Here is a 13515-nt window from a genome sequence, read left to right as displayed (position 1 = left end):
AGCATGGAGGAGAGACACAAAGGAGAGCAAGACTGTGTGTCTGTTCAGCTTGCACAACCTGAAAATGGCTGCCCATCCAACAGGACAGAGCTTGAGTGAATCTGCAGAGAAGAATTGCAGAAAATCCCTCAATCCAGGTGTGCAAAGCTTTATAATAATGGAGTACTGAGCGTCGGTGAAGGGAAACTTTATATCTAGGCTGCAACATATCAAAATGTGAAAAAAGTGGAGGGGTGTGAATGCACTCTGTTGCCACTAAAATTAAACATCACAAAGGCGAACTCAATATTTAAATAAATTTATTTAATATTGAGCAACACCATCTTTTGGAACTTCATAATATATGAGGCAATGAAACCAATGCACAGTCCCTGATGCAAAGAACACACTTATTCAACCTATCTGATTTTAATATGCAGTCTCAGTGTCTTGTGGTCAGAAGTGTACAGTGTACATCAACATGACAGACGATTTGATATTTTAGCCTTGTTTCAAAATGTAGTTTATTCATTATCGTGTCAGCTGTGTTAAAATACTGGAGCACAAACTGCAGTATAAATGTCCACAGAGATCTCCTACACTGTGTTATAATTCTTTACTGACCCTAATATAACTGTGTAGATGTGAGTCCCCTGAATGAAAGTGAATATTTGGTGCATGTCATCTCTGACAAAGTATAAGAAAATCACCCCTAAATTCAACCTTTGTCAGTATCAGATGACTTGAGCTACATATGGCTAACAGTTCTCTGCTGTGTCATTTGCCAATTTCTCAGAGTAATACATCCAAACCACAATATATGCCACAGTGCGTTTGCATTAAAATGATCCCACGTCAATTCAGCACAGTGTTTAGGAAACCTAAGACAGAGCATATCATTGCTGAGTGCACATACAGTGGATGTTGATTAGAGGGCTTTTCTGGACGATCAGCACTGCAGGCTGATTAGAGACATCCTGTTTAAATTGACTTGTTTTAGTGCTTCCGTGGCATGAGAATACGGCCGTGCAGCAAACATGAGAAAAATAATGGAATTCCTCCCGAAATAATCATTTTCAAAGTGGCACTGGCTTGTTCAGGCCTGTTTCACATTATCTTAATGGGTCAGCTAACTGGAAAACAAGTGTTCATTTGCACAAAACGTCAGCACGGAAACCGATTATTTCGCTTTTATATAAAGCTTCAAAGTGAGGAATCAATGCCAGGTTTTATAAAAACTGATGACCTCCACAAAATGCAGCAGCTGGGGAAGAATTATGAGACATTCGTTTAAAGATCAGACCAGCTGCGGATTCACATCCTCCTCTCTGTGTTTACGGGGAGGAGGCGGAGTTTCGTCTTCTCCCGTGTCTTGTTTGTCCCTCTCGGCCTCCAGCCAGCTCTGTGGGACGATCATCTTCTTGGGCCCGTGGGGCGGTGGACCCAGCAAGGCTTCAATGTCATCGTAGTTCACCACCTCTCGTTCTAGCAGGGCATTGGCCAGCTGGAAAGACAGACCCCAACAAGGTGTGACTTATTAGAACTTGACACAAAACCAGATGGTAAAACAGAAGTGCTGCGCTCAATGAATGCAAAAAGCTACTGTCTAAACACACAACATGTCAGATCAAAGAAGGGGACAACTGACCAGTGTCAGCTTGTCTCTGTTGTCCAGGAGGAGCTTCTCTGTCTGCCTGTACGCACGGGCTATCAGCATCTTAGCCTCCTGAAAGAACAACACGTCAGATCTGTATTAAATAATCCATCCACTGTGGTCTAGGGAAGGTTAAAGGGGTAACTTCAGGATGTTTCAACCAGGACCCTATTTTCCCATGTTCTTCTGTCTAAGTGCACCGTCAATGTACGTCCTCTTAAGGCCAAAACACACCGACAGCGAATGCTACTCATAAAAAAATACGCCCATATTGTCTTAAATACACAGCACCACACCGGCGGCTGGACGCACATTGGCACTCCTGGACGCACCACCCTGCGGCACTTTCCGCCACTGTCCTATTTCCAGCCTCACTGCCACCAGAATTAAATGCATTTTTTCCCCACTTGCTCTCTGCTTCTATATACCAGCTCCCGTACCAGCTCTTCTTCTCTGCTCCTATGGCAGCTCAACTCCTCTCCTCACCAGAGAACCATGTAGCTGTTGCTGTGACTTGTGCGTGACAAAGAATGGATGAGGAGAAACTTGATGAGGTCGAGAAATATTCCAAGCTAAACAACCCACAATCCCGTCATTATAAAGACAATGGCCAAAGAGATATTGCCTGGTGAGTCATAGCTCTGCAGATCACATCTTCAGGTGAGAAATCAAGTTTAATCAGGGGCTCTCCACACATGATTTTAAGCTAACGCAGAGGTGGAAGAGGTACAGATCTTTAAGTATATGTAGTATATACTTTGTGTGGTCGTCTGTTAACCAGCTGCATCGCAACGCGTCTGGTGTGTACTTATTTTTGCAACTGACAGGCTCAAATTCTTATGACGTCATTATGGAAAGGATCCCTACAAAGAGACCTTTTTGGTGAGGCGACAGATGCTTTTAGTTTCACCAGCAACAGCCCTTAAACTTTCATCACCACACCCACCAGACTCCATTTAAATAAACAATAATTTTAGCATGCATAGAGCCTGCATATTTTCACACCTAACTGTGTAAATTAGGGTTTATTTCAACCAAACCAGAGTTGGTGGTTGTTTTAACAGTGGAAATATGAACCAAGATGGCTTTTGTGAGTTTTATTTTGTTTCTGTTGATGCCGAATAAAGTGTGTTTTATGATGACAAAATGACTATTTATCTAAATGGAGTCTGGTGGGTTTGGCAGTAATGATCTTGGGGCTGTTTCTGGTTTAACAAAATGGAGCTTTCTATTTAACAGAAAGGTCTGTCTCTGTAGGGATCCTTTCCACAAGTTGCCAGACACTTAGAATAATAATCTCAGCCCGTCAATAGGAAAAAGTGGACTTTAGTGGGCGTAAATTGACGGCGAACTTGACCTGAGTGATTAGATTGCAGACTGTTTCGCTGCTACCATGTGCAGCGGTCTTGTTCAAAACTGGTTCAGTTTCAAAATTATTGTCTCCATTAGTCACTCAGACAAAAAAACATGGTAAAACAGGGTCAAGGCTAAAATATACCAAAGTTACCCTTTAACAGGTATATCAGAAGTAGTCCTTTTTCAGAACACCTGTAACGTTATGGCCTGCAGAAATGGTGGCAAAAGCTAAAAATCAGTACTTAAAGGTGATAGCTCAAACTCATGATGTCAACATTCACAGTGTGCTAATGTGGGCTAACAGAGAACTAGTCCAATTTTAGAACCCACGTGGTCCATCTGCTGCTGCAGGCCCTGGCTGAAAGGACGGCGTCCAATGGCACCTTGCTGCTCTGTGTCTGGGAACGAGACCTGGCCGACGCTGTCACACATGCCGTACTGCTTCACCATGGAGTAGGCCACACGTGTCACCTTACGCAAGTCATCCTGAGCTCCTGGGGACACACACAGAGTGAGGATACTTCAATCAAATTTTTAATCAGGTGCCAGGTTGCAGTACAGAGTATAGGGGAGTATTTACATTTAGATGTTCAGCAGTTTACTTTTTACCGACTAGGCTGAAATTTCCAGTCAGAGTTGAATGCTGATCAGAGTTGATGTTTGATCAGTAGGACAAAATATGTATAATTTTTTTTATTTATCAAAATAATCTGAATAATGTGAGTGTACCCGTTGTGACTTTGTTAAAGGTGATCGCCTCAGCAGCTCTTCCTCCCAGAGCCATACACATCCGCTCAAACAGCTGCTCCTTGGTGAACAGATACTGGTCACGAGGTAAGATCTGAGCGAACCCCAGAGCTGCATTAGTCCGCGGGGCAATGGATACCTGAAAAACACACCACACATTCTATTAGTGACTTCAACTATAGAGATGCGCTGACAATTGTCAATGATACTGTGTATTAAAGGTTTTTTTTGTGCTACTCTGTCATTTCATCAAGTTTTTCTGCACTGGCCTGATCAACAGAATAAAGAGACCTCTGACCTCAGTTGTCCTTATCCATAATTCTGGCTTAATAGTTTGTACTGATTCATAATTGCACTGAGGCCGGGGCTACTGGCCATCCATCTGGCAACCAATAACAATCTACATTGTTAATTGAGTGCTAAAAATTTAGCATCTAGTTTAATGGCCTGGTCTGTCTGGCTTTGCCACAAAGTCAGATGTATGACAGTCTGGTGCAGCAAATACGAGACGAGGGAGACGAACAGTTTCTTTATAAATTGCCAAAAAGACATTCAAGTACTTGTCATATAAATAAAGTGGAGGAATGACAGATGGCTAACAAGATATTTAGACAAAGTGAAAAATTGTTAGACACATAGCCTTGGTAGAGAATTAATCCTGAGTGCTCCTCTTAAATGATTTCTTTGGATGGAATTTTTATCCCTGCTCTCCACATAAAGGTATAAAATACAACCATCAGCTAGGCCACGCTATGGCATAAACCACATTAATTTCCAGGGCTGGTACCTGAGGTTATTCCACAGGCTAGTTAATAACATGTCGGGCAGGAAATCCAAAGTGTGGGATCATTTTGAGAAGGTGAAGGATGAACCCAAGGTGATATGTAAACTCATCTTCATTGGTCGACTACAAACATGACGTATCATCTGAAACATGGAAGTAGCTACATGCCCATTAGCCACTTAGCACAATCATTATTGCTTTGCCGACAGCGTCATTAACAGGCGGCTCGCTCAGTGTGTGACGTGCACTTGTAGATAAATATAGGCCTATATTAATGAAGATTCATTAGGACGGTTTGTATTTCTCTGTAATGTAGCACAGTGTTAACAATGTTACTGATACTATTCTTTCTCACACCTTTAACTCAAACCACTGTGTTGCCCCGCCCAAAATATATCATTTAATAATTAAATTAATATCGTAAACATGCGGACGACTAGTCGACTAATGGCCCTAAATGATGACTATTGGTTGACTAGAACCTATTACCTTCATGACTGCCTCTGTGTGTTCCAGAAGCCATCCCACCAACGCGTGTCCAGACTCATGGAAGGCGACCACCCTCTGCTCCTCTTTAGACAGGATCTTACTTTTCTTTACGCTCCCTGAACACACACACAGATCTGTCACATTTCACCAGAGCAGCACTGAGACATTAATTTAATGTTTTCCCACTATAGTGTTTGCATCTTTGTACCTGCTATTACTCTCTCCACTGCGTACTCAAAGTTAAAGGTATCGATGGACTTGTGCCCCTCTCTGGCAGCATGCAGGGCGGCTTCGTTACAGATGTTAGCGATGTCTGCACCTGCAGAGACAAAGGGAGAGTTTATGATCACCATATGGTGGTGACATTTCAGTAAACATCAACACTGTTCTGTTGTGACGTCCAGTGTTTTATGTCTGTTGATCAAGACCTTGTGTTTATTCATAGAGGCAGACAAGTATTTTGTTATGGCCGGCCACAGATGTTCAAAACACTAAATGTAAACATACCACTGAAGCCCGGGGTGAGCTCAGCCAGACGCAGGGAGTAGAAATCAGGTGGTTGGGTCAGCTTCAAGATCTTCAGGTGTTGCTCGAAGATCTCCATCCTCTCCTGAGAGACAGTAATAAGAATGACATTAATTAGATTAAACTGACAAGGTACATCTTAACCTCCTACATCATCACTGTTTAATTAAGGTAACTGGCAAATGGTGAGTGCTAAAGACTACCTGCAGCGTAGGCAGATCTATAAAAATGTGTCTGTCCAGTCGTCCTGGTCTCATGAGAGCATTATCCAAGATGTCTGCTCTGTTCGTGGAGGCAAGGACAATGACGTGGTCTGTTGTTCCCATTCCTGCAAAAGAAGAAGAAAAGGTTCTTCATTCTTCTGTCAGAAAAGTCAGCCTCTGGTGACAACAAACTGCTCTGAATTCAATGTTGTACTCACCGTCCATCTCTACCAGCAGCTGGTTGAGGGTCTGCTCCTCTTCAGTGTTGGAGAAACCCGACATGTTGGTGGAGCGCTTCTTTCCAACAGCGTCGATCTCATCGATGTAGACAATGCAGGGCGCTCGGCCTCGAGCCTCCTTGAAGAGACTCCTTACCCTGGCAGCACCCAGGCCTACACAAATAAACACGACAGAAGTCACGTCAAAACTGAGGAATAACATAAAGTATATCTAATCTGTCCCCAGAAATGAAGCTTCTGGAACAATTATACACCTGTTTTGGCAATGTGATCTGCTGAGGAGTTTCTGGAATGCGATTCATTCCTTACTAAATCAGTTTTGGACAACAAATTTGATTTAAGCCTTTGTTTCTATCTGTTAAATGGCATGCCCAAGTTTCAATTTTATTTAAAAAAAATGCTGATTATTAATTACTATAAAATATTTTGTTAAGAAATGCATAGTTTTACTTCGGAAAAATGAACTTCCTCTACCTTTTAAGCCGTTCTTAGACAAACAAATCACAATGTTTCCGTCAGAGAGAATGACTCTAGCAAAGCATGACTGTGGTGATATCTTTCAAGACCTCTGGTTAACGTTATTTTCTTTATTAGAAAACACCAAGAGGCGATCAATGAGGAACTGGGCAATGTCTGGCCATGGGACTATGGATACAGGTGCGCCATCAAGGAGTGCCCACTAGCTAACGTTGTAAAGCGGGCACACCATGTAAAAAGACCATGTCCTTGCGACAGTGACCACAGGTTTGATTCCAAGCTTGGCCCTTTGCTGCATGTCATCCCCTCTCTTTCTCCTCCTTTCATACAAGAGCTTTTTTAACTAATAAAGTAACATGCAAAAAAATAAGTCTTTGAAAGAAAAAAAATAGGTGCAGCATAATGATATTATTACCCACAACTTTATTGCTGCTTTTGTATTTTGTTTGTTTGTTTTGTTTGTCTTGTTTCTGTTACTTGGGAATATGGGTGTGAAGGGAAGGGATGGAAGAATATAATGATACTTAGTGTACTGTTATCTTTGTATGTTCACCTATTGGTGATTGCTGATATTGTACACTCTCCTGAAATAAAAAAGATGAGGGGGAAAAAAAAGAAATTAAGCTTCTAATAAAGAAAAATACAGCTTCTGTTAAACCAATAATTTGATTTCTCTGGTGCGACAAAATTTTGAAAATGATATTTATACACAAAGAGAGAAAATCTTTAGTGATGTGTATCTGTTGGCCAACAAAGTAAGGGCATTCCTCTCATATGTTCAGAAGTCTGATATGCTTCAGTAAATTATTTCTTCGGGATATCCCTGCCCTGCTGTCATTACATACCGCCAATGACCTCCACAAACTCAGAGCCAGCCATGGCCAGAAACGGCACCTGGGCCTCAGTGGCCACAGCCTTAGCCAGAAGGGTCTTCCCACAGCCCGGAGGCCCAAGCAGCAATGCACCTTTGGGAACCTTGGCTCCCAGCTGGAGGTATCTTTCTGGACTCTGACAATAGATAACAACAACGTGGTAAGTAATACACAGCAATGGGAAAATCAATTTTTTTCTCATATGAAATTTAGGTGGTAGATACAAAGAACTTCAGTTGGTATCAAATATTGAATGTGTGCTATATATTAAAAAACATGGCTTAAGTACTAAACAAGACTACATATCGATCTGTGAGTCCTGTGACCTACCTTGAGGTAGTCAACAAACTCCTTCACTTCCATCTTAGCCTCGTGCATGCCTGCCACGTCTTTGAAACTCACACCTTTACCCGACTTGCCGTCCACGATGGTGAACTTGGCCATCTTCAGCTGGTTCTGTTAAGTCCATTGCAATTAATACACTAGTTAAATCAATGGGGCACAGTAAGAGCCCTGTATGTACACATGGGAATTTGCTTATGTGGTTTCACTCACAAAAGCACTGAAGCCGCCTTCTCTGCCACCCATGCCTGCCAGTCGGAAAATATACCAGAGAATAGCCACGCCAATTGCAGCCATCCCCAGAGCATAGACAGCACTGCAAAGTGAACACGTGGAAAAACATTTAATTGAGTCCTAAAAACCAAAGTAGGAGAAAATTAGGGTTCAAGACATTGGAGGCACAGTTCACCTACAACATGACCATTTGTACTGACAAATCCTGTCACTGTGTATGGAGAAAACATTCCTTCAAATTGCTCATTTAACCTCATGAATTTATTTCTTTTACAGAGAAGTCATGTTCTTACTTTCCAAAGAATCCGGTGCGCTTGTACGACACCTGTATCCTGTCCTTGGAGTCAATATTCAGCTCTTCTTCAGCAGCTCTAAGCTTCTCCTCAAATTTGTCAATGTTGGCAACCTGCATTCTGTACATGAGCGCCAGCCTCTGCAAGGAAACACACATGGCAGAAAGTGAGAGGATGCACATGTGCTGTAAAAGCTCAGATGCTAACTGTGGGTTATGTGTGCATGACATACAGGCCTCCCAAAGATAACTGCTCCAGGATGAAGGTAGATTTCCACGATGTCGCTCTCAGGAACGACCTGCACACGGGACACCTCTCCCTTGGCCAACATCTCATTGACAAAGTCGTTCCAAGAGATGTTGCCACCACTGGTGTTAATGGAGTTCAGCAGGCTCATGATGAGCGCTATGATGAAGAGGGTCCTCAGGCGCTCCCGGTACATCTGGTCCTCCTGCTCACGACGTTTCTTCTCCTCTGAAAGGTCATGCAAATTGTGGAGGAAGAAAAAAGGATTAGAGAAAGAAATTAAGACCACAGCCAGATGTGGTGTGTGAAGAACCATGTGCCAGACAGCTAAAGCAATTCATCATTCACCTTCATCTTCCTCTGGAGTTTTTCCCTTTGGTCCATTGCTTTTGTTTTTCTCTTGTTTAGACTGAGATGTACTGAAGAAGTTCATTGACCCTGAAAATCGAAGAGTTTTCATCATAAGAAGTCAAAAGTAAAATATAAGATCGCAAGTTTAAGTACTAAGGTTGATAAAATGTAGTGCTTACCTAACAGATTTATCAAACCAACAGGGTTCCTCAGCAGGTTGTTTCTGATTAACTCTTTGCTAATTCCCACCATGCCAGGACCCAAAGGTTTGTGGAGGAGACTCTGGAATGGGAACATTGGGACAACATATTATGGTCAGACAGAATATCGGAGAAAAGGTGACAGAGAGGAGGTCAAAACAACTGATTTAGTGTAGTTTGCACATCAGAATCAGCTTTATAACCGCAGTAAAGAATGACAAAATTTAGTCTGGGGCAATATGAAGGTATTACAGTATACCAGGGTATTTAGAAATCCAGAAGGTATGATTATCAATAACGTGCCCTTGTTCGGCAGTTTTGCCACATAACTTTATCTTGCAATGACTTCTATCCAACTACAAAAACAGCTTATTAGCCACATGATTTTATTGAACATGTAATCTCTGTTCAGCCCACTGATGTGTTGGTTTTGGGCCCTACGTATTTAAACCCAGCAAGACCAGTCTAAGTCGGCTAACTTCATATTAGAAACACAGCATTGTAGGCTAGACAATGACGTACATGCTATGATGACTTCACATTTTTTACACAAATATTATTATACACTGTATATCCCTGTGAAAATGTCAGGAAGGTATAACAGTGTGGAAAAATATCTTAACTGAATTTAGAATTAAATGCTTTCCATTACAGCATAACACTTAAAAGGTAACACGGCAGATTTATATATATGTACAGCACATTTCATACCCAAAGGAAACTGAAAGTGTTTTACAGATTAGTCAAGTCAGAGTTCATTGTAGAGGCATAAAGCATGCCTCAAAGGGCTGTACAAATAGAAATTTCAATTTAATCTTTTAAGCACAATATCATAATTAGCTTCAGAGGGCTTCAAAGCATAGGACATCCCTCTGTCCTTCGAACCTCAATATGAGTTCTTTGAACACAGGTGTATTCCCGAGGTGGCAATCTGCATCATTCGCAAGGGCCCCTCAACCCCACGGCCCCAGTGCAACCACACTGCCTGCACTGTCTATATTTACGCCTGTGGCCAGGTCCATTAGAAATGGATGTATAAGGGCATCTCTGATGTAATAAACACGTAAATCCTGTTGACAACAGACTAACAAACATATCCAAAAATTTCACTATTACTTTTAATTGCAGGGGACCTTAAGATTTTTGCTTCTGATTGTCACTGTCAGTAGACTACTTCCAAAAACAGTCACCTGGTGACACTGACAATTTAACTTCATTTCGAGCTTTTCGAGCTGAGGGAGACAGCTGACTGTTTTTCCATATTTTACTCACAAACCAGTTACCATCACCGACCATGAATACAAGCCAAAATAACGGAGTGTACTTTAATATCTGTGATGTATTGAGACTCTTACCTGAATGAGTTTCTGTGGCTGACTCGTAAGTGTCCTCTGTGATGTTGACAGAAGCATCTTTCTGACATTAGCACACCTGAACAGCACATCTTTAACACTCTGGCTGGATGGAGTCTTCTTGTGTAATAAATGAGAGTTGTGCCTTGACAGTGTCCACAATAAACCTGCACTGTATTTCCTGCAAAGACCAGTCCGGTGCTGCTGCAGTAACAGCGCCGACATACTGTCTGTTGTCACTGAAGGCTGTATATTAAAGAAACAGTTGTAACGCCATAGCTATCAGCTTTCTGTTGAGCTAAAATGAGTGTCTTCACTCGTTTGTTTACCCCCCAAATCTGCTAAGAGCTAGCTAGCTGTGTTATTCAACTGGCAGCAAAACAAAGATGTCAGCTCGAAATCATCCCTGTAACTGTCCGCCACCGGACTTCCTGCGCACGCAAAAGAAGGCAAAAACAACACGTACATAATCTAAATTTGATTATAGCTGTATTATTTACTTATCATTTTTGTAAAGACTGCGTTTAATCCACGCTGAAGATCGAATAGTAGAGTTTTACATATCTCATATCCGTTGGAAACATCTTTGCGTCGAAGTCTGAACTTTGACCTCTCGTGTTGTTCTTCACGGACTTTCGGGCTGCGCAGACGGTTGCGCAGTACAGTGTAAGCGCAGCTTCTCTAGTCTCATAATATTTCAGTCAGTTATTGTGCAGTTACCTGAAACTGCATGTTTAATACTGTTAAATTAAGCCCACGTTTTAAAAGTAATATTTAAGATGTACAATTCAGCAAAAATAAAATCCGCACGTCTTTTACAATGAGGACGCAAACTCACTGCGCACTCCAGTTATAAATAATATTCATACAGTTACCCTTAATATTAAGCCACTTTGGGAACAGAGTTTGTCTTGTGCTGAGTGGCAGTTACATGGGATATTACTTGTCTGTGTTTTATGTTACTAAGTGTTAAAATAAATGCATGAAACATTGTAGATTTTCCATATGTTACACATAGCTCATGTATGTAGATACACCACATATGGGCTATTCTTAAAATTGAACAACAAGCATTAATAAATAAATGAAAAAAAGACAAGCCCATAACATATTTTAATTATAAAGTTATACCAAAGATCTGTTTAAATAAGACAAAAAAAGTGAGACAAAAATACAGTACAAAATTGCCCATAGTGTAACAGATACGATACAATATGATACAACATGATATATTTTATTGTCCCTGTAGGGAAATTAGTCTCACCCTCAGGAGCTGCACAAGTATTGCTGCCTTACAATAATTGTCCAGATGAAATGAAAAGCATACACCACAAAAAAGTATAAAAACACATACTACACATTACAGTATTGCACATCAGCCATTTATGGAGAGCACCATAAGCAAAACGCAACACAAATCTTAACTGAGATTGTGTGTCAGCAGATGTAAAACAAACAAAAGAAAAAGAAAAACTCTTTTAATTATCTGTCAAGACGATAATAACAATTCTGACATGATTGTGTGTCTGATTAAGAATATTCTCCGAAACCCATGAGAAATGTTGCACCAAAAATGTGCACCTCTGTAAATACATGATTTATTTACACTCGTGTTATGCATATACACTTTCATAGCACACAGAAAATTCAAGTTACATTCTGTCTAGTCATGCAAATATTGATTTATATCGCTTACTTCATATTTTATAGATGTTATATTTTATTCTTTTCTTAACTTGCACTACTTTATATTTCCATTTCCTCATATCTAGATTCTCTTAATGACTATACACGTGTGATTTTTATTATTATTATTATTATTATTATTATTATTATTATTATTAGTATTACTATTTTATTATTATCTATTTATTTTACTTTATTTTTTTATTTTTTGTAAGCAGTAGCAGTAGCAGTAGTATTCATACATATTTAAATTTCATTGCTGGAGGGAGTCTGTGACCCAAGTTTTTAATTGCAGCGACTTCTCTTGCAATTGTTCATTTTACAATAAATAACTTTGAAATGTTTGAAGTACTTCTCCAAGTGTGTTGTTACTATAGCAGTACTTCCAGCAGAGGGCGCTGTTAGTTAACTGAGTAGTGGTCTGGATTGATTAGCCCTTAGTCCAGTTAGGTTTAGCCAAAATATAACACATGCGAACACATTTATTTGTTAGTTGTAAGATCCAACTTGTAAAAACCTATTATGTGTTTTGAGCTCATGGCATAGGTGCCATGCAGTTGCCAAGTCTGCTGCTTTTCATTGTCAATAATCACTTTAGCAGGTCATTTTATTGATGACGTAATCCTCGTTCCACCATTCAGTGAAATCAGCTGATGGAGTCTTTAATTGGAGTGAAAACACGCAGGTTGCTGCTCCTCATATCGCTGCTGTAAATTACCAAGGTAATCAATGATGTCGTGAGCAGCGACGTGTACAGGTCAGTTTGAGTGACGTATCACTAAAACCTATAAGAGTACAGAGCTTTTCTTTGAGCCAATAGGAGCATTCGTTTCATCCCCTTGCGTTTCATTTCGACCATGGGTGCGTCGAGTTTGTTCACCAGCACGCCCCGCTGTCTTGCCATCCCTTTCTCATGTTACCCGCACTCTGTGTTTGAGGTATGACGCATCCATTTTAAATATAAACTTACATTTTAATAAGCGCCAAAATATATAGTGCACACTGATACCCGTGGTTATATAAAAGTAGGAGGTGAGACGGTCGTCACCTGCATTTAATATGTAGTTTAAGTGTTTGCTTAGTTAGCAGCTTTACAACATGACTGAAAAATATTCAGTGTAACTTTCACGCCATACATGAACGCTTGCATTGTAAATGACCTGTGGAAAATCTAAATACACAAACAACGAGTAGGAATAAACAACATGTAAGGGGTTTCGGAGTGTAAAAAACGAGTGCACCCAGTGCCTGTACTCCATTTCCTTTTCTTGGTCTCCAACTATATAATGGAGTGTGGACTCTTGCGCATGAAACTGTCAATGGCGGGCAGCCATGTTGGAGCCGCGCTCGCGTTAGTTCAAGGCGAGCTCAGGCTGCTTCGCGGATCCAAAATGGCGTCTGTTTCACCCCTAGCAGAAACAGTATCCGCCCACACCGCCGCAGCCAATCAGGACGCTCGTTTCATTCCCAGAACGTTTCCGTCCCG

General features: G+C 40.9%; 1 protein-coding gene across 1 annotated transcript; it reads right to left on the bottom strand.

Moving 5' to 3' along the window:
• Positions 1–317: 317 nt before the first annotated feature.
• On the bottom strand, positions 318–10947 carry spg7 (SPG7 matrix AAA peptidase subunit, paraplegin). The gene is made up of 17 exons (XM_049604645.1): positions 10347–10947; positions 8971–9073; positions 8789–8878; positions 8427–8668; positions 8195–8334; positions 7881–7983; positions 7656–7781; positions 7299–7461; positions 5956–6129; positions 5738–5862; positions 5517–5619; positions 5218–5328; positions 5010–5125; positions 3719–3875; positions 3320–3483; positions 1628–1705; positions 318–1483 (listed from the first exon to the last, which is right to left on the bottom strand). Exons 1-17 carry the CDS (start codon positions 10566–10568, stop codon positions 1277–1279), a joined length of 2424 nt encoding a protein of 807 aa, XP_049460602.1. The 5' UTR covers positions 10569–10947; the 3' UTR covers positions 318–1276.
• Positions 10948–13515: the final 2568 nt, after the last annotated feature.

The sequence above is a fragment of the Epinephelus fuscoguttatus genome, linkage group LG2, assembly GCF_011397635.1.
Source record: "Epinephelus fuscoguttatus linkage group LG2, E.fuscoguttatus.final_Chr_v1".
Lineage (NCBI taxonomy): Eukaryota > Metazoa > Chordata > Actinopteri > Perciformes > Serranidae > Epinephelus > Epinephelus fuscoguttatus.
The sequence above is the reverse complement of the archived record's forward strand: the minus strand, read 5'-3'. Positions and strand labels throughout refer to the sequence as shown.